Below are 21520 nucleotides of genomic sequence, written 5' to 3' on the forward strand. Positions count from 1 at the left end.
TTAGTGAGTAGTGTTAGATGAGCTTCCCAGTAGTGCAGTGGCTCGCCGTGCTCTCCTGCAGGAGGTTATGTGAGGGTGGGGAGAACAGAGGAGGGGAGAATGACCTAAGTTTTTTATTAATCAAATTGGGTTTCGTGGAGCGAGAACAGTCAGTTGACAGCTTTACACGGCCGCCGGTAATTGATGAGGTTATTAGTGTGTCGTGAAGAGGGTACTCTGATGTAAATGGAAACTTCTCAGTTGATTCGCTCGGAAGATCGTAATAGAATGAACCACGCGAACCTCTGAAGACGTGTGTTCGACTCGTGGTTGGGGTGTGCGCACCACGCCGGCCAGCGTATGGACGGGCCAATGGTATCCAGCAGTGGCTGACCACACATGGAAACTGTGGCGTGTTGGCAGACAGTGTGGCCGTGCTTTGCTAGGGACGCATGACGGGTGGCCTTTGTGAGACAAGGGCTTGAGGCAGCACGTGGTAGAGATATCTTAGTCAGTTGTCCTTCTGACACATCTGCGGTTTTTCATGCCACTGATAATCCTCAATTATCTATAGGTGAACAGTAAACCCTTGTGAGACTCCCGCCTCGCTAACTATCGCCTGGCGAGATGCGTAAAGCTTCGGCATCGGTGTTCAAACGAAGCGTAGAATGTGATTTCGCTGTCAGCTATTTAACTTTTTATTTATTTATTTATTTATTTTATTTATTTATTTATCTTTTTTTCATTCTCTTGAAGGATTAATTCACAGGTACTTATGACTTTATTCGGGCAGGGCAAGGTTTGAGGTGTGCCAGCACAGTTGTGCAAGACCCGTGGTAGCATGCTGGGGCGGCAGAGGCTGTGTGGGAGGCGCTCAGTCGAGAAAGTGATAGATATACATGACCCCGTTTTCTTTATACTATGCGATCAAAAACTTCGTTTGTAGGCAACATTAATTCTTGGATTTTTGTTTTGTGTTCAGTTTTGACGATCTGGTTGATTTTCATGGGCAATTTCTGTGTGTGAACCTGAGAAAATTATCGACGGGTAGGGATAGGTTGGCTGCAGGTAGAGAGTGCTGAGGTAATAGGGTGCTCTAATAATAGCAGTGCCAAGAATAAGGAAAACTTCAGACTGGTGACTATCGGCCGCTGCCAACTTAGGGGTGTCCTTGACGGGCGCGTCCTCCACTGTGAGCGGGAGAGGGAGGGAGGGAGGCAGGCAGGCAGAGATGGAGGAGAGGTGCCACAGTATTTATTTACAAGCCTTGTTAACACGGCAGACAAGTTGCTTCGAGGCGGATCGGCTTCGCGTTCAGCGAGGTGGAACTCCGGTAATATCAGGTTGCCCGAGTTGTGCCTTAAAAATCTTAAAGGCTTTCGTTTCGGTCATGTCACATGGTTTTCACACTTAGTTTTGGTATAAATTCAGGCGCGGAAGTCCTTGGCAGGGCAGCCAGGTGTCGGGCAAAGGATGCAGCGGGAGCGTGGTGGCGTGTGCTAAGGTCTCTCCAAGGAAGCTAAAGAGAGATTTAAGCTTCCTTTGGGTCTGTCCGTGCCCGCCTGGTGTCATGATGAGTTAAGGGGCGACGCGTGAAACACCTCCGTTCATCCTTCACTCGCCTGGAGACACGCCAGACCTTGAGAATTTTTTATTAACCAGTCCCAGCTTCGCTACATATCTAAAGCAGCACAGACTGTTAGTTTATTATCTGCTTAATCTTGTATTCATGGCTGTAAAGTTCGAGTTTCAAGCTTCCGCAAAACCTGATCCATGCAGCTGTGCGAATTAGTTGAAACCTAGTGGAACCTGCTGGACTATAGCCATTGTTACGCGCATGTTAATTATTTACCCATGCTGGCTGGATGATTGGTGGTTTTCTGGCTGCTAGCTGTCTGTCCACTAGTATTTAATTTTTTTTTTTTTTTTTTTTTTTGTCAGTGTACCACTTGTTTAAGGAACAATTTTTTATACGTCGAAATGGATCTGGAAATGTATGTAGTTCCAGGTTTTTTTAATTATTTATGCCTCTAATTCTTCGCGGTTTAAGTCTACGGGATGCATTTATAGTATTTCATTAAGTCTATGGAGATGTTTGCCACTTTTCATTCTATTCAGGTCTGAGTGCAGTATAGTTTGGCGTGCAGAGGAATGTTTAAGGCGACAGGCACGCCCACGTAACGGAGTGACGAATCAGGAGGCATGACTTTTTGTTAATGGGGAGAGACTTTGCCTTGATGGTGCCACTTATAGGTGAGGACGTGTGGTGTCTGAGCGGCAGTGGTGTCAGGCACTTTGCAGACCACCAATGTTTCATTGCAGGTCCCAAGAATAAAGTAGTCACTGACGTGATGCACGCGATGCCGTGTTTGCAGTCCATCAAGTAATTGCAAAATTAATAATATATGAAAGTATTAAAGTCATTGTTGAGGTGCTGAAGTCATTGCTGCTTAAAGAATTGATATTGAAAAATTCAACCCATTTCCACTTCCTCGAGATGCTCAGGCGCGGGTTGCCACCCTTGTCAGCGTGTCACGAGCCGGCGCCTGGTGCACGTCAGTAGATACAACGACCTTCATTGACAGGTGGTGGAGGTGTAGCTTGATGTCTTGGGAACGTTTCTTTAGGGGAACATTAATTTTTCTTCTTACGAGTAACCTATTTACGTTAGAGCATCCTGTCGAGTGTGTAAATGGCAAGACCAATCATTGTGCCCATCCTGCTGCTTGCCTCGGAATGATACGTCTAACTGATGATGCAGACACTCCTCCTTTCCTGTCTGTCAGAGTGGCATGGGAGCTGATGTCACAAAGCGATGACTACAGTTAGGTTTATTGGTGTTAAGACACTTGCCCCCCCCCCTTTTTTTTTCATTGGTGGCATGGGAGAAGGGAATGCTTTCTCTCTTAGCCTTCGCTTGCAGATATTGGTGTGTGAAGGCGATTATATACACGTGGAAGTGCGATACGTGTGTGTGTGTGTGTGTGTGTGTGTGTGTGTGTGTGTGTTTCGCGCAAAAGCATACCTCGTTTGATAGCAGGTGCCAACGTTTTCATGCACATGTATTTGCTGTATTGGTGTGCATGAGTGCGCGCATTTAGGCGTGCTCACATGCTGATGTCTTAGTTCCGGCGGGTGGTGGGGGTGTGGATGGTGGATCCTGTTACCTGGTGACTCAGGGGCGCCCAGGTCTCGCTGTCTTGACGGGCAACCAGACCAGCTTGGAGGGTCGGCGGAGGGAGGAGAGGCGGAACGGCATGGGTCACTGTCCCTGATGGTGCACAGGAGTAACGTGCGTCCTGGTGGCGGCAATAACCAGCTAAGCAAGCAACCTGTAAAGAAAGCAAATAAAAGTATGTAGTAAGTTGTGAAGAAGCAAATCCGCAACGTATCAAACAGGTTTGTACGGTATTTGAATGACACTGGGCGGCCTTGCAGACCTGATGTCAACAGGAGTGATGGCACTCACTACAACCGTCTCCCACAACAGTTATTTGTATCGGCAGATTTATAATCCCGAACGCCTCATCAGTGATTATATTGCGTCATGAACTACCTTGTAAGCCTCAAGTGACGCGTGGTTGTTGCTGGCTGCTTGGGCGGCAGGCGTGTGTAATGCATACTTGGCAAGCGGGTGGCGGCTAACAGGTGGTGCAGTGGGGCAGTTGGGAATGACGTCCTTGAGTATTGTCCCAGCTTCATAACACACTCGGGATTCATGTTCTTAGTCGGTGAGAAATTAGTGTATGTAGTGAAAGTCAACAGGAAATTCCAGCACTCTGAAGCAGCAGGGTGTAACAATGGTTAAGTGTGTGTATGATGACGCGAGTGTGGCTCCGCGTTCGCTTACAACTTGTACTTTGCATAGTTGTGACACGTTCATGTAACTGTTGAATAATGACTAGCGTCAGTCATGAAATTGATTATTGTGAAATTAATTACTTATGATTAACCTACTTTGAGTTTTGCATCCTCCCCATACAAGAGACCTAAATGAAAGTGAACGTATATTTCAAGTATGCAGCGTGGAGCGAGTTGAGCAACCGTCCGTCATCGCTACAATGGAGTTGGCAGGCAGGCAGGCACGGTCGGGGCCGCCCTCGCCTTGGCCCTAAGCCGATGAGGTGACCTAGAGAGCGAGAACACGTGGGTGCAGGTTGAAGCCAGGTTCACGTGGTGCGCAGCTGTGCTAGAGGCATGCGCTTGTAGTGGAAGCGTGCCTGGTGACTGGTCTGGTGACCTGCATGGCGTCATCAACCAAAGGCAAGAGCGGTTGACTCATTATCTTGGGACCAAAAGAGTAAGGGACTGACGTTAGCACTCCATTATTGCCCACTGCTAAATTGCGTAATGGGAGTTTTCCTTGTTAGTGAAGCTGGGCGAGGGAAGGATTTATCAGGGATCTGCTGGTTGTTGTTGAGGACGAGGAGGAAGTCTAGGACTCGGTGACGGTGCTGGCGGTGATGATGGTGAAAAGTATGACATAAGATACCATTCTGCGATGGTATATAAAAAAAAAACCCATTAGTGACCTCTTCTAGGTTTAGTCACCTTCCTAATTTCCTTGGCACTTAGTTTACGAGATCATAAATTAAACTTTCTCGGGTCTTTTACTACTACTACTACTACTACTACTACTACTACTACTACTACTACTACTACTGATGATGATGATGATGCTAAAACAATCACGACCATCGCAACCATCACCACTACTCTTACCACCACCACCTCCACTAACGTCGCTAAATATGGAGCGAGATGGTATTCAAGGCTGGGGTGTGTGACCTGTTACCGGCACGGCTGGCAGACGGGGAGGGGGATAAGTTACGTAACTGTGAGGAAAGTGGTGAAACGGGTATCGGAGACCAACCGGAGAGGCTGTGTGTGTGTGTGTGTGTGTGTGTGTGTATGGGGGAGGTAAGTGGTCGGAACCTAACTTGCGCACTCACATTTCTGCTCCCCGCACCATGACGTATTATGATGCCGTGTTCAGAAGCAAGACTTAGTGCGTGAATGCATCCATCAGTTAATTTTTATACCTTCCGGCGGTATCACTTTGGTCAGTACTTAAGTTGCATAGTGTGGATGACCAGAGACGCCGCCAGATGTTCTCTCCTCAAACCATGAAGAGAGTGGTGTTACATACCCCGGGGTTTTGTCTGTCCGCTCCCAATCTTCCTGCTGCCTTGATGCACGGCTTGAGTATTGGGTACCGGATAAGAGCTAACTGTGGCCATTATATTAACCAATGATATTATTTGAACACCAAATTTAAATAAATGAAAATATAATACAAATATTTTCAGGGTTATTAATTTATAACATTAATTAATTTTAAATAAAAAGTACTTAGTATTTAAGTCTTCAAACATGTTTTTGTGTGTGGCACACTTCGTTCCGGAAAGGGGACTGTGGCCCTTCGCCCTGGCAGTGAACCACCAGCCCCAAGACAGGAACTGTAACTCTTGCCTCGTGTTTGCACACATTACCTTATTCGGGGGAGGGTGATTGCTTCTTATCTGTCTTGTTTATCAACTCACACACACACTCTGACGATGACCAGTAGAAATTAAGAATTGCACCCACCATTTTCAGTTCAGGATGTTTGCTTCATGCAATGAAAAGAAAGACATGACATGCTTTAATTAATTTTGTTTTCCTGCAGTGACTAATTATCAAGCATATATTTTCAGTGAGTGAGGCATACGTCACCTTGGCCACCAACGATGGCTATGCTATTGGTGCCCTGGTGCTGGGTCACTCCCTGCGCTCCAACAACACCACCAAGGACCTGTGTGTCATGATCACACCGTCTGTCAGCGCGGCCATCAGGTAAGGAGTGGGAAAGGGAAAAATAGGGTACTTTGTTAACAATTTCTGCACTATGAGTGTGAGATGAATGTGTACATAAAGAGTGCCCAGAGATTTGGGTAATCTGAGATGTAGCCAATTTTTTAGCCAGTTTATGATAATACATACTGGCAAAGATAGCCATTTCTGGTCTGGATTTGTAATCATCAGAGCCCACAAGATTTTCTTAAAGGACAGACTTGAAAAGCAGTGACATGGTAGTTGTCAATCTTGGGTTTTGAGCAGATTTTGATAGAGTTTTATGTACAGGTCGATGCTGGAAGGAGTGTTTTCCAAGGTGGTGGTGGTGGATGTGCTGGACTCTGGAGACTCAGCCCACCTGGCCCTCCTGAAGCGACCAGAACTTGGAATCACCTTCACTAAGCTGCATTGCTGGACACTCACTGATTACAGCAAGTGTGTGTTCCTCGACGCTGACATGTTGGTAAGGAAAGATTACAGTCCTGAGTGATGGCTAGTTATTCCTGCCCTTTTTAACTCAGATGATCTGGATTGAGGTTATTGACAACCAAGTGCAAAAGGCTGAATACTATAATAAATTCACAAAAATGCATCATTCTAGATCTCAAAAGGTTAATAAAGAAGCTATTCAGTGAGGGTCTTTTGACTCGCATTTGGTGAAGTATTGAATAAATTATGGTTTATTTTGTATTAAATCTAACGAATAGTTGTAGAGTGGCATTATTCATTAGATACTACAGAGAAAAAATGTTAGAAGACAGATTTTTACACTTATGCATCACCTGTCTTCCTTTTACAGTGTGTGCAAAATGCTGACGAGCTCTTCTCCCACCCGGAGCTGACTGCAGTGTGTGACATTGGCTGGCCAGATTGCTTTAACTCTGGCATGTTTGTGTTTGCGCCGTCCCATGACACCTATACACGCCTCCTCCAACATGCAGAGTCCAGTGGCAGCTTTGATGGTGGAGATCAGGGCCTTCTGAACACATTCTTCCCTAACTGGCAACGTGTCTCTTTTGTGTTCAACATGGTCGCTTCTGCAACATATACCTACCTGCCAGCCTACAAGCAGTGAGTGATTAACAACTTTTACAGACTGGAAAGTTAACAGCACAGTGAAGACCATTTGTTACAAGTATGAGAGTACAAAGAATTTGATATTGCCTGTTTACAGTTTTAGATTAGTTAGGTTTGGATTTCACTAGTGATGAGATATTTTGTAGTAGAGAAACATTGGCAGTTGTATGAAAGCAACCATGAATTGCTGCCTCCATTGGACTACGTAGAGTATTCCTTTTGCAGGTATGGAGGGGATGCCAAGCTGGTCCATTTCTTGGGGTCAATGAAGCCTTGGCAACACAGGTATGACAGGAACAGTGGCAGTGTGGACATTCCCCCAGGCTACCAGCACCTTGCCCCCTACCTCAACTCTTGGTGGGCCATCTACATGAAACTTGTCCAGCCTGGAATTCCTGATATGGTGAGACTGTTACTGTTGGCTGTAGTTGAGTGTGAGTCTGTGACATGCGTAATAGTCCTTTGTACAATCTAACCAGAGTTTTACGTTGTAGTAAACATATTTGGTGCACTTTAAACAAGTTTTGACTTGTTGCATTCATAAACTGATTGTACCCAACTTTCCATTTCTCTTTTCATTATTGAAGTTTTACCACTAGGACACAAACTAATTGCAAGTTAAGGTAGCACAGACAACTTCATTGCATATAACATTCCCCTTTGTCTCATCACTTTTTAGTTCACTTCAGTACTGTTGGAATAACTTGCATCTTCACTTTTCATCACTTTACTGATATAGTTTTGGCTTCATTGAATTTTCTCATCTTCAAATGACTTTATCCATATCAAAATTATTTGCTGTTCTTGGTCAATAACTTACTTGTAGAAAGAAAGTGGTGCTGAATTCCTCTTTGGAACATGTTTGAGATCATTATGAGCAAGTGGTTTGTAAGGTTTCTTCATGGTATCTTCTTGATTAGCTCATCATCTCTTGCATATGTGTGGTGACATCCCTTCAAGGTGAAAATTTGCACCTTGTGTATGATGAGTTAGGATGTTGACAGCCTCAATCCACCCTGATCATTGATGTGTGATACCATGTGGTGCTTAACATGATATTGCATTCTCCCTGAAGCAATGAAGCATCAGCTGTTGATATGCCTTGGCACAGAACTTGGTGGGCTGGGCTTTTGTTAGGTCATATTATACAGGAATTTTTTTGTAGCTGCTTCTCTTTTCAAATAGTATTCTGGTGCCTTTTATGGATAACTGCTCTAAGGAAAGTTGGCGAATTCTACATGATTAAGTAAGCAGTCGTTGCTGGCCAGGGGTGCTTTTGGAGTTTGTTGTGGTGTTGCTGCTTCCTTGGCTTAGTTGGCAATGTGCAGATTAATAATGATATTCTATGGCCAAAGGACAATACAAAATGAAACTTTAGATTAGGTTCTTACCAGAGAACTCTTTAGTATGTGATGGGTATAAACATATCTGGTTTAAAATATTTGCAGTTTCCAGTATACGAGCTTGTCTGGCAATGCATATAAAATTTATAAAATGCTGCAGCCCTGAAATTCTTATAGGATGCTAATTTCCTTTTCTGAAACACTAAAATTTGCATGTATCCTCTAATATGTAAATTGAGTGGTTTGATACATAAAATGAGTGGTTTGTTTTTCCCTGGAATTATTTTTTGCATTGAAGGGAATTAATATTTCCTCAAAGTATCGAGACTACCAGGCTGCATTTCCGTTTGGCAGGTGTGCAATATTAATCACTTGCTAATATTCTTCTGTACAGGATCTACAAAATGTCCAAGATGGCAAGTCTCCCCTTGCAGATGTACAGGTAAATTTAAGAGCTCTGCTATTATACTATGTACAGTTAGTAGTGCTTTTAGGTAATAGACTACTTGCTTTTTTTAGTGATCATACATATTATTTTAAAAATATATTTAATGATTTTCACATGTAATTCATATCTATATATGTAGTTGCTATTAGTTTAGGGAACTAACCTTACAAGAGAAGATGTACATTATATCTTACAAGAGGATATGTATAATATCAACATAGTTCTCACTAGAAATCTAACTGTATTTATGATGTACTAATAGTCTAATTCTTTACATGCTGCCAATTCAGGAAGTGAAGGAATGTTTACAAACTGTAGATAAAGAGGAGCACATTGAAATGTGTGACTCCATTCCAGTGTTTATTGAAGAGGTAAAGGCTGAGCCCAGTGTTCACAGCCCTGAAAGGTGTGACACTGGTCAAGTTTTCCTTGAGACTGTAGAGAGTGAACCCATTGCTGAGAGTTACAAAGTTCCCCCTAGTGTGATGGAATTTCATGAACATCTTTGTGAGAGTTTCCCGGTCCCCCCCAGTTTGGAGGTTGGTGAACGTGGTGAGAGTTTCAATGGTTCGTACAATGTGGAGGAGTCTAACTGGTGTGTGTCATTTGAAATTACTGTTGGTACAAAAGATAATGGCAGGGAAGCCACAGTGGAGAGTGAGGGCAAAGACAGGGATGCCAGTATGGCGAGTGGGGGCTCAGAGTTGACAACACCAGCTGAAAGTGAACTACAGGAGGTAAATAACTTGTATATTACCACAATCCTTACTTGATTGCTTCTGTTACTGCTCAGAGGACTATTATGTGTGGGAGTCACTGGCAGGCTGTGGCTCTGCTAAGGTGGTGGAGCTTCTCTGCTTTACTTGCCAAGCTGAAAGAGTGCATGAACCATTTCAAAGGCTAGGATTTAAGAGAGGTAATCTACATCCCCTATTGGTCTTAAGAAGGACCAGTACAAAGCACTTTTTTTCAAAGCTGCCTTTGCTGCCTCCGTGGCTTCAGCGTGGCCCTTTGTGCTGTTGGACGGTGAGTGCCAAGGGCTGGCAGGTGGATAAGTTTGGCCATTTGTCCTGGCATGCAGACAAAAATAATGCCTCACCTAACAACAAATGGCGTCTTGGCTACATATACTGATGCCATCTATGGTCAGGAATATACACTAGTCTATTTCCCACACTACTTTTGAATGAAATCTATACTTACACAAAAAACATGCACTTCATATGCACATTGGTTACTTACAAAGCTTCTTTTTCAAAGTTACATTGAACATAAGTGTGCAATATATGAATAGGGTGAATTATATGATGATGCACTCTATACTTACACAAAAACATGCATTTGTAAACATGCACCCATATGCACAATGGTTACTTACAAAGCTTCTTTTTCATAGCTACATTGGACATAGTGCACATTACATGAGTAGGGTGGATAATATGATACTGTTATTTTTCCTCTGAATGTTAGGCAAATTATTAACTGTAAATTCTTTGTAGGGATGTTGGGGAATAATTGGCTGTGAATTTAGAATAGCCTTCTTCTGAATGTGGATGTTTATATATATATATATATTTATGTTCAGGATTTAATTTATGGAATCATGTGCAGGTTGCCCACCAGTTGTCTGACTTGACAGTCCGTGAAGAAAGTTTAGAAGAAGGAAAGGCCAGGTGGGAACGTGGGGAGCCAGACTACCTAGGTCGTGACTCCTTCGACAACATCAAGGCTTACATCGACTCCAAGCTGAAGAATGGGCAGTAAAAGGCTGAAGGCAGTCTGCTGGGACTCCAACAATACCATAGAAGTGACAGAATGCAAGGAAGACAGTTTGGCAATCAAAATTGTGAAGGTCTTGTTCAAGGATATGTGCTACTGGAGGATTTTTGAAAGGGATCCTACATGTTGTGCTTTCAGTGAATGAATGATCAGTGTGATTGAGAATGAGCATCCTTATGGGGTGCGGATGTGTCCTTGTTGAAATGTTTCCATATTCAAACCAAAGTGGGAACTAGGCTGATATTAACATGACAATTAGTTTAGCCAGTTACCTCACTAGCTTTTCTTCTAATGCTTTGAGCTTGTGTTGTCAGTCTTTGCTGTCCTTGTTCTTTTCATATAGCGCAGTGTTTTGAAATACAGGGAATCTCACTTTTTTATGTTGGATTGGATGTTTATCTAGTCTAATTAGTTGCTCAATTTCATTTAATAAATTAAAGAACCCTCACCAGAAGTGAACTCAGTGCCTTTATCAGAGGGAAGGTAACAAGAAGGTTGTAGTAAAGTGTGGCTCCTGAGGTTGTCATCTAAGGATGAGCCATCACAGCCAGCAGCACATTACAAAATTACCCAAAAGTTTTGTTCTGACATTCCGCCTTACCTTAGAGGCTTTTCTCTCTCCAGGAAGTATTGTCTGTTTATTTAATGTGCCAAATTGGGTAGTCCATGCCACTGGAATAAACAATGAGCATATCTTTATGGTTTTGTTATCCATTATAAGAGGAATTTTTAGGATAGGGTGACAAGTTTTCAAGACTGTTGTGAAAATGTGACATATTTACTAGCCTTTCATCTCCCCCCATAAATTTTTTACAATAATTGACTGAGAATAATTGACTGGGTTGAAGTTGCAATATTTGAATAAGTAAGTACTTTAAATACATTAAAACTGTAATGAAAACATTCTGCTTTCTATTGGGAAGTGTAATATCTATATTTGCAATATAAAGATGACTTGCTTTTAGCATAAAAGTAATTCATTTTCAAGGCAAACTAGATCAAATGTTATGCATGCCATTACTGGAGTTTTGCAGATACTACTGTTATATTAGTCTAGGTTTAGAATTGTGGTTTGAGCTTGAGCAAAGTAATCATAAAAAGTTGCCATATGATATGTATATTTGTGAGCCAGAAAGAAGGGGCTTTCCTAACCTGCTTATGTCATAAATTGCAGGATGCTATATAGGATTTTTTTTCCTTTTCATTTTAGACATGCATGCAATAAAAACAAAGATTACTCAAGCTACTCAGATGTCCAACAAACTCCAATTTGGGATGACGTCTGTATCTCCCTGGTCAGGCTTGTCCTTGTCTACTTTCACAGAGGCCATGCCTGCCTCACACACTTGTGGCTAATGTCACATTCCCCTCTGACTCTCTGCCTCTTTTCTGATATTCCTTCCTCAGTCCAGCATATCATTATAGCAGCCAGTTGTGTTATTTCCCTGTCTCAATCACTCCTTTCTCGAGGATACCCTTTCATAATACCCCAGTTTCACTATTTACAGTATTATTGCATTCCTTCAATGTGCTCATCTCCCCCAATCCTTCTCAACACACTTGATCATCTATCTGTCACTCCTTTTTCTTTTGCATTATCTCTCATCTTTTCCAAGGTGCTATATGTCCTTTGATATCTAACACATTCAACTTGAGGGTTTTACCATTCACCCTCAAGCCATTCAGAAACGAATTAAATCAAGATGTCTTAAGTAATGTTAATATGATAACATGCTCACTGAGTTAAGGATAAGAATATGCACTAACAGCTCTCTTAAATTCATACTGTGCATCCACCCTTGTATTCAACAAAAGAGGCTATGATAGCTGCAGTAGACTACAGATTCCAGAAAAGCTTCTTCACCTTGCATGCATTTCCTTGAATATGACCAAGACATATATTGATAAAAGGGTTGTAAAAAGCTCTTCATTGCCCATAGTGTGTGTGTGTGTGTGTGTGTTTGTGTGTGTGTATTTGCATGTTTTTGTGCATGTATGTAAATGTGGTCAAAATAATCCAATGAAGTGTAAATACTGCATCTATTCATATATGTATTCTGGTTTATGAAACTAATAAATATCCAGTAATCCCACATTTTAATTATTATACAAATGATAGTGCAAGGACCATGAAAAACTAGAACACTTACATTGAAGTGCTGAAAACTTCAAGTTAAAAAACCTCTTGACATGGATAAACAGAGGAGTAAGATCAGACATTGGCTAGATGATAATGAATAATGGAGTGGAGATATAGTTGTAGGATATGGATAAAGGTATGTAGATAATAACATTTCAGGGATTCTCTCTCTCTCTCTCTCTCTCTCTCTCTCTCTCTCTCTCTCTCTCCAAATACCCCGCCATAATACACATAGGGTGATGGGGGGACAATGTTTACAATCGGTGCCCCTTGTCCGAAAGGCATTTCTTGATCTTCGTGTATATCTTGACTGATCTCTGAATCATCACCTAACGTAATATATTACATAGAAAAACTCAGAAATAAAGAAGAATGGAAGAATTATGGTGTCTATAATGATCAGTGGCGGACAGTAAACGTTTCTGTATCAGCTGATAGTGTTTGTTTACCAAGGATGAGAACAGCGCGATGGTCATGTCCCTCTTGGCTAATGTTTCTCGACCATGTATGCTCTACAAAGGCTCTTTAGAAAGACTGTGGCCAGTATTATGGTAAGCAGAAACAGCTGTGACTATAAAGAAGCACCAGTGTTGGTATTATGTCTTGTCTCAGATTCGGCGACTTGATAAGCTGAAAACGGTCATTCAGGCAGTGAAGTCTCACCTGATGGAACCACTCTTTTTTTAGTAGTATCCCTGAGGCCACCCGACACTGGGGCTGTGTGATGATGACAGGTATTGGTGCAATATTTTGTTGTTGATATGAGGACCTTTCAAGTTAAGACAGTGTATGATTTGACGATTTCTTGTCTCAATGCCTATGATGCAATGACTCAAGGCAGTAAATAATCTGTGCCCGTCATAGGTCCATTAGCATTTTTATTCTCAGCTCGAGCTCTCAGAGGTTGGAAGTTTGTCACTCATACCACACTTTCCACTCATCTCATGAAAACACATTATGATTAGTGTTCTCATTGGTTGTTTATTAGTCGTGCTTGTTAGACAGTGTAGGATTGCCTCTGTGGGAGCTTTTACGGTATTATTATAGGAGAGGACCAAAACACTCTACACATTTAGGAGTGTTGTTTTTATTACCTTTATGGATACTGAGAAGCTTACTTTATCAAAGATTTTGTTGCAAATTAAGTTTCCATGGTAAAGGAAATTTTTGTTAGGTGATGCGCATAGGTCAGATTAGGTTAGGTTAAGTTAGGTTTAGTCAGGTCAGGTTAGGTAAGGTTAGATTAGGTTAGGCTAGGTTAGATTAGGATTTCCTTCCTTTAAGATATCATCTCCATTCAAGTACCCTAAAATGACCAGTTTTGTGTTTCCTGTCCATAAACCCTGCTTCCTGATGAGTCTCCAAGATCAGAGGGGGATGAGGGGAGAAGAGGCAAAATAAAGTATTTCTGACATGTTTTATGATCTAGATCTTTTGTAACATAAAAACCAATAATGAATATCATAGTTTTGTTCTTGAAATAGTTTGGTCCTATTGTAAAAATTTACCGCTTTTTCAAAGCTTTGCATTTGTTTTTTTGTGAAAGCTGTTATTTCAGTAATTAGTTTTTGTTCCTGAATATAAATATCGGTAAAACCAATAATGGCTCTGTATGTATTCTATTGCCATCACTCTCCAGGACAAGCAAGCTTGGATTTTAGGGTAAGAGAAGCCAAATTTGGCCTCCCTTACCCAATGAAAAAAAATGGGGGAAAAATCTCTAAAATAATCAACAAACTGGGAATATTTGCCCGCCATACCACTTTTCTTTCTGCTTCATAGTTACATTTTAACATTTTGATAATTCTTTCCTACCAGTCTTGTCTCTTCAGCTGGGAAGAAGACCTTGCAGCAAGAGCCTGATCTTCCTAAGATTCCCAGGAAACCTTTGTCACCTTATATACAATTTCGTGTGAATAATCTGGATGATATCCGAAGAAACAATCCATACTTGACTCATAAAGGTAAGTCTAACCTGAAAATTACACATTGTATACAGTAACTTATTTTTATTTTTTCTCTTTATATATATATATATATATATATATATATATATATATATATATATATATATATATATATATATATATATATATATATATATATATATATTGAAATCTCCATTGAAAATTAATTTATTTTTATCTGTACTAAGTACTCATTTTTCAAGAATTTGAATGTGAGCTTTTAATATTCTAATTCTTATTATTATTACTACATATTGTTATTATTATTATCATTATTATTATATTACTGTTATTGTTATTATTGTTGTGTTATTATCATTATTATTATTATTATTATTATTATTATTATTATTATTATTGCAATCATTATATGAATATTTGCTCGTGTGGTTTATCAGTAGCCTACTAATATTGCAATTTTTTTGGGGGAAAAATACTTTGTATATTTTCAGTTATACCAGTACATTCATCACTGCTTGAGTCTTTCCCCTATAGTGTTCTTATAAAAAAAATCTTGTAAACACCAAGTTTCTTTCACATTCTCATTTATTCTCATTTACTCTTTTTCATCATTTACTCAGTTTTTTTTTTTTTTTTTGTTGCATTCTAAAAAAAAAAAAAAAAATATATATATATATATATATATATATATATATATATATATATATATATATATATATATATATATATATATATATATATATATATATATATATATATGTTTTGTTTTAGAGGTCAACAATAAAGTGGTGGAAATGTGGCAGAGTCTCACCTTTGAAGAGAAGAACCTTCACTCTCTAGAGTATGAGAGAAAAAAGACAGAATATAATATACTGTAAGTGTTTCAGTTTTACTTTGAAATTGTTATGCAGGTAATTTAAACAAGATAAAATAAATAACTCCTTATTTACTTGTTCAGTAGATTTGCACTTTTTAACATTATATAATGATTTGGAATTATGGATATTTCAACTATGTATATAGAATATTCTTAAAAACTCCAAAAGTTACTTATAAATTGGTGAAATAATCTCCTTAAAATACGTCTAGGAAAAGTAACTACATAAAATCTTTGAGTGAAATCAAAATTCAGAATGGAAAACATGTGGGCTGATGTTTTCTTTCATTCATAGGCACAAAATACATGGTTTCTTTTTGGTATAATTACAAGACTACTTACTATTTACTTAATCTCATTTTCAGGATACTGGAAGTGTTTAGTTAGATACTAGAGCTTAGTGCACACTTTTGACACCTAACCACAGAAATCTACCATATGTGTGCTTAGTATAACTAATATGTTGTCTTTAAACTAGGTATGATTACATACTTTCACTAGATCTGCTTTTACAGTAGAATACAACTGTCACTCATAATTATTCCTACTTTGTAAGCAAAAACCTTAACTATTTATTTGTTGAGGTGATGGAACTAATGGTGATGAAGATGGTGCGTGGTGTGTGGGTTAGGGTAATTGTTAAGATGATGATCATGAAGAAGGCAGTACAAGTGTTAGAGAAATTTGCTGGTGTATCTGCTGGTTATTTTTATTTATTTATTTTTTAAGAATGATGTGAACAGTTTATGTAAGTGTGATGTTTTCTTTCAGGTATAAAGAGTTTGTAAAGAAGTTAGATGCACTGACAGTAAAGCAAGCATCTGATGGCAGAGGAAAGAGAAAAGGCCGACTGAAACTGAAACCTGAGGAAGACTGGAAAGTTATGAAGGAAAAGCTCACCAAAGAGACAGAGAATGTTGTGAAAAAAGCGGAGTATGATAGGTTGGGGAAACCTAAGTATCCAAAAAATTCCTTCATACTTTACCTAAATTCATTAAAGCAAGATGGAATTAAGTTGAAGGTATGTTATAACTCTTTTGTTATAATTTCGGTCTGTTTATTTTATGCCTGATTTTTTTTTGTATGAACACAAGATGATAATGGATAGTTTTCTTCACAATTTTAGAACCTACTACGTGATGGATCAGTAATGTGGAAAGAGTTGCCAGAAGAAGAAAAGGAAATTTTCCGACAAAAAGCCAAAGCACTTCAAGAGCAATACCAAGCTGCCCTTCTAGTTTGGGAAACCAAGTAAGTGTTAATCTAAGAGGTTAACAGGCCAATGATTTGAGATAACTATAGGCATATCATGATAGGTGCCTATCTGTTTATCTATATCTAACATTTTCGTAATATGTACTATAGTAGACAGTGATGACAGGCATTCCTTCCTTGCATGCTCTGATCCTCCCATCCTCTTTTCTCTTTGATATACTCTTGCACTCCCATTTCAACAGAGGTCATTGTCATGCATCCACTGCATTTGCCATACTCATATTTTCTCTTATTCTTCTCACTTTTTGTCATTGTCTTTATGTGGCCGGTCCACCTAAGAGTGCTGCACTAAATCTTTGCACATACTCTGCATTTTATTTCTTCATCTTATTGGCATATCATATCTGCCACACACTTCATTACTTTCACAGTCCATTTCTAAAATAACAAATTTTATCTGCTTGAATCCTTGACCTTGCTTATTATTCTGTTCATAAGTCTCATTGGCATGGGATTGGTTGGTGTGATTGTTTCACAGTGCAGGCTCTCTCCCACTTTTTTTTGTGAATTATTATTATTATTATTATTTTTTTTTTCTTTTTATGTAGGAGGGGCACTGGCCAAGGGTAACAAAAATCCAATTAGAGAAAAAAAAAAGCCCACTGAGATGTCAGTCCCTGAATAGGATCCAAAGCAGTAGTCAAAAATTGAAGGATAGGTGTCTTGAAACCTCCCTCTTGGAGGAGTTCAAGTCATAGGAAGGTGGAAATACAGAACCAGGCAGGGAGTTCCAGAGTTTACCAGAGAAAGGGATGAATGATTGAGAATACTGGTTAATTCTTGGATTAGAGAGGTGGACAAAATAGGGGTGAGAGAAAGAAGAAAGTGTTGTGTAGCGAGGCTGTGGGAGGAGGGGAGGCATGCAGATTGCAAGATCAGAAGAGAAGTTAGCACGAAAATAGCGGTAGAAGATAGCTAGAGATGCAACAGTGCAGCAATGAGAAAGAGGCTGAAGTTAGAGGAAAGGAATTGATGAGACGAAAAGCTTTTGATTCCACCCTGTCTAAAAGAGTGGTATGAGTGGAACCTCCCATACATGTGAAGCATACTCCATACATAGACAGATCAAGTACTTGTACAGAGTTAGCAGCTGGGGGGGTGAGAAAAACTGGCAGAGATGTCTCAGAATGTCTAACTTCATAGAAGCTGTTTAAGCTAGAGATGAGATGTGAGTTTTCCAGTTTAGATTATAAGAAAAGGACAGACTGAGGATGTTCAGGGTAGAAGAGGGGGACAGTTGTCATTAAAGAAGAGGGGATAGTTGTCTGGAAGGTTGTGTGGAGTTGATAGATGGAGGAATTGAATTTTTGAGGCATTGAACAATACCAAGTTTGCTCTGCCCCAATCAGAAATTTTAGAGAGATCAGAAGTCAGGTGTTCTGTGGCTTCCCTGCATGAAATGCTTAGTTCCTAAAGGGTTGGATGTCTTTGAAAAGACATAAAGCAAGGTTGATCATAGTTTGTAGTATCAGTTTGTTTGATCAGGCAGTTTCCACAACTGTCATTACTTCTGTCTTGGTCAGCAGAGAGTATTTAGTCCTTAGTAAAGTGACAGAACAAAAATATTTATAAATTCTTCTTAAAGGAATACAAATAAAGTAGGTAGAGCTGATTAAGAATGATGCATCAGGATAGGATAACACTGAATTTAACCCATGATTACTTGCATTAACTCTTAAATTAAAAGTGCCTGTAAAGGATAGAACTTAAAAAACAGCCACAGTGTCTTACCCTAATTGGTTCAACTTGGCAGTCCATATTAATCTAGTTTCTGAGTGAAGTGAACCTGAATTAAGTAGTATATCCTTGTTTTTTTCATCAGGTGAAACTATCTTACATCATTATTATATTTAATGAGGTTGAGGTGTATGCTGAGGCTTGGTGACTTCCACAATTGCTTCATTATGCAGACATTGTGCAAAACCTTCAGTACTGATGACATTAAAGATGCATATTTGTTCTGGCTCATGTGAGGAAGTTGTGAATTGTTCATGTTGACAAGTAGTTAGGTTAAGGAAGGGGGATAAAAACCCAGGGAGGAGTTAGGATTCTTTTAATCATTCATTCTTTCATTCACTACCTTTCAGCCCACAGCATGAGGGTCAAATCTGGTGTGATTATTGGTTTTTACTTAAGAGCATTCAGAATTTGCAGCAACAACTTCCTAGAGCAAGAAATACGATATATCATATCAACTTTCAAAAAGCTGGGTTATCCTGAAGGGCTCCTTGTTAGGCTTAAGAATAAGGCAAAGAAAATAACAACTGAAAACAAAGAGAATAAAGATCCCTGTACAACCAGCGAAAGAGAGAGGTATATATATGTGTACCAAATTCGGACAAGGCTTCCATAATTAATAAATATTTGTCTAAGACAGGATTAAAAATAGCAACATTAGTGGGAGAGAAAATTGGTGAGCTAACGAGGACTAAAAAGACCGGACTTGTTAATAATAACAGCGTAGTGTACAGCATACCATGCAAAGGTTGTACAAAGCAGTACATAGGAGAAACAGGCAGGGGACTTAAAACAAGAATAACAGAGCATAGGAGAGATGTTTTAAAACACAACACATCAAATTCCCTTGTATTGCACATAGAAAAATGTAAACACCTGCCAAAATGGGAAGAGGCTAAAGAAATTAAAGTTGGATTGAAGAAAAGAATGAGAAAAGCTATAGAGGCAGTCCTCATAACAACTAGGGAAGTCATTAACCACAGAGAAGGTTTAATCAGGTGGGCGGGTAATTCTGCCAGATTGGCCCTCAGGTCAGGTACAAGGAAAATCCCCAGTAAAGCCTCGTCACGTAGGCGGATAATGCCACCTGACTAGGAAAATAAAATTAGGTGAGGTACACGCCAGGATGGCAATACTCTGTACGAATGTCAAATGGGAAAAATTTTGTATGTTGTTATAAATAGTGTGTTTTCACTCATGTAAATCAGTCTCTCTGAGGATGGCTATTCAGCCAAAACGTTAGAGATTAAAAGAATCCTAACTCCTCCCTGGGTTTTTATCCCCCTTCCTTAACCCAACTGAGGAAGTTGTATTTTCAATCTCTCTACCCCTTGCAACCACACTAAATCATGATACTGTGTTGCATAATGTGAGTGTTGAGTTGTGAAAGTTTGATCAGGCAGTGTGCAAGCACAGAAGCACAGTTGTGGAGAACAAAAGTAGGGGCTCCCATAAAGGACACAAGTTTTTCGAGGATCAAGATCAGAGATCCCATATAAAATATGAAGATTTTCATTGATAGGCACAAGAAACTTAGTTAAACTAAGGTTTATGAACCTTATAATTAGAGAAAGTGTGAGGAATATACTCCATACTAGAAACAATCATCCACTATGCATGTTACACAAAGAAATAGATATCTATTATATAAGCAATGGTAATTCCACAAAATATTATTGAAGTACTTACTCTGGTCTTTCCCTTTAGCAAAGGCTTAATGCTAAAACACCTTTATTTTGGTGGATTTAGGAAAGCCCCTTTGAGTGATAGGATGGAATGCAGAAATAAGTTTGTGATTGGAGACATCTAGTAGGGAGGAAGATTATGATCAGAATTCCCCACTGGAGAGAACAGTTTGACAGAATAAGTTACAGGATCTGCAGCTTTTTGTCCTTGAAGTGCCTGTGAATGGAATCTTATGTTGTTGTAGGAACACACAGTAAATGCAGCATTCCTTATTTCTGGTTATGTCTCAGGGTAACACAATCCCATCTTCAGACCTGTCAAACTAAAAAGTGTTAAAAACCCATTAAAATAATAAAACAATTCTCTTGAGGAGAGGGAGAAAGCAATTGAACTGCTGGTCTTACAGTGGGGGCCACCTGAGCTCCTGTGAATACACATATACATGTGAATAAACACCCTATCTTGCCATGGATAGACAGGACAAGACAGGGTTTTCCTTATACCTTATATGACTGTTATTCTCTTTACTAAGATAATAATACATGTCTGCCAAAACTATTCACGTTCATAAGAATATTGTTATGCTGTAGTAAGTCAGGAAGTGTTGAGACACCATGGCATAGGCTTAGTGTGGCCTCACACACACACACACACACACACACACACACACACACACACACACACACACACACACACACACACACACACACACACACACACACACACACACACACACACACACACACACACACACACACACACAAAGAAGGGAGGTGGAGAAGGAGGGTGAAGAAGTTGAGAGAAGAACATGGGAAGGCAGCTGTGCATATGAGTTTACTTGGTTATAATTTTATTTTATTACGTAATTAATTGATTAATTAATTAATAATTAATTAATTTAGAGAGAGAGAGAGAGAGAGAGAGAGAGAGAGAGAGAGAGAGAGAGAGAGAGAGAGAGAGAGAGAGAGAGAGAGAGATTAAAATCAGGAATTTAATAAAATCAAAAAATGAGGAAAGGCTATCAGCATCATCTTGATGTGTTTGCAGGATGTGGGAGATGGGCAAGTGTGACCTAATTCGCCAAGAGCAAAGGACACAGCTGAGACGAAGACAAAGACTTGGAGGATCTTAGGAATGTCTTACGTATTGTACTGTATATATATATATATATATATATATATATATATATATATATATATATATATATATATATATATATATATATATATATATATATATATATATATATATATATTTATATATATTAGATTATAAGATTATTTACAGCAACAGTAGACATTAATTTGAGTAAAACAACATATTTTTTTAATTTAACTATTGTGATTATCCTTATTTTATAATCTTAGATCCCATAACAGGTATGATATTTATATCATGAGATGGAGGTCTTGACTA

The 21520-nt window shown here is 39.4% G+C and overlaps 2 protein-coding genes across 7 annotated transcripts in view; both read left to right on the top strand.

Moving 5' to 3' along the window:
- Positions 1–11155, top strand: part of LOC135105867 (glycogenin-1-like) — a 35764-nt gene extending 24609 nt beyond the window's left edge. For 2 of the 5 annotated variants that reach the window (XM_064014500.1, XM_064014499.1), the window contains exons 2-8: positions 5676–5814; positions 6103–6277; positions 6614–6885; positions 7117–7294; positions 8629–8676; positions 8973–9419; positions 10294–11155. In XM_064014500.1, coding sequence (XP_063870570.1) covers positions 5676–5814; positions 6103–6277; positions 6614–6885; positions 7117–7294; positions 8629–8676; positions 8973–9419; positions 10294–10446 — 1412 coding nt within the window. In that variant the 3' untranslated portion in view covers positions 10447–11155. Of the gene's footprint in view, positions 1–3104; positions 3333–5675; positions 5815–6102; positions 6278–6613; positions 6886–7116; positions 7295–8628; positions 8677–8972; positions 9420–10293 lie in introns of those variants that run through there. The other 3 variants (XM_064014498.1, XM_064014501.1, XM_064014502.1) reach the window with 3 other exon arrangements.
- Positions 11156–12883: 1728 nt separating this feature from the next.
- LOC135105870 (uncharacterized) lies at positions 12884–21306 on the top strand. Of its 2 annotated transcripts, none has more exons than XM_064014506.1 (6): positions 12884–13152; positions 14420–14565; positions 15301–15403; positions 16178–16427; positions 16533–16657; positions 21152–21306. In XM_064014506.1, the coding sequence occupies exons 1-6, from the start codon at positions 13070–13072 to the stop codon at positions 21234–21236; spliced, it is 792 nt and encodes a 263-aa protein (XP_063870576.1). In that variant the 5' UTR covers positions 12884–13069; the 3' UTR covers positions 21237–21306. The 2 variants fall into 2 exon arrangements, with proteins under 2 accessions (XP_063870576.1, XP_063870577.1); XM_064014507.1 differs by lacking the exon at positions 12884–13152 and adding an exon at positions 13193–13335.
- Positions 21307–21520: the final 214 nt, after the last annotated feature.

This window comes from Scylla paramamosain, chromosome 12 (genome assembly GCF_035594125.1).
Source record: "Scylla paramamosain isolate STU-SP2022 chromosome 12, ASM3559412v1, whole genome shotgun sequence".
In the NCBI taxonomy this organism is placed as follows: Eukaryota; Metazoa; Arthropoda; class Malacostraca; order Decapoda; family Portunidae; genus Scylla; species Scylla paramamosain.

Bases quoted from the DNA above. Each gene is read 5' to 3' on its own strand.
- LOC135105870 (XM_064014506.1), top strand. From the start codon at position 13,070: ATGGTCATGTCCCTCTTGGCTAATGTTTCTCGACCATGTATGCTCTAC. The intron at 13,153-14,419 runs GTAAGCAGAAAC...CTTTCCTACCAG, and splicing joins AGACTGTGGCCAGTATTATG to TCTTGTCTCTTCAGCTGGGA. The intron at 14,566-15,300 runs GTAAGTCTAACC...GTTTTGTTTTAG, and splicing joins TCCATACTTGACTCATAAAG to AGGTCAACAATAAAGTGGTG.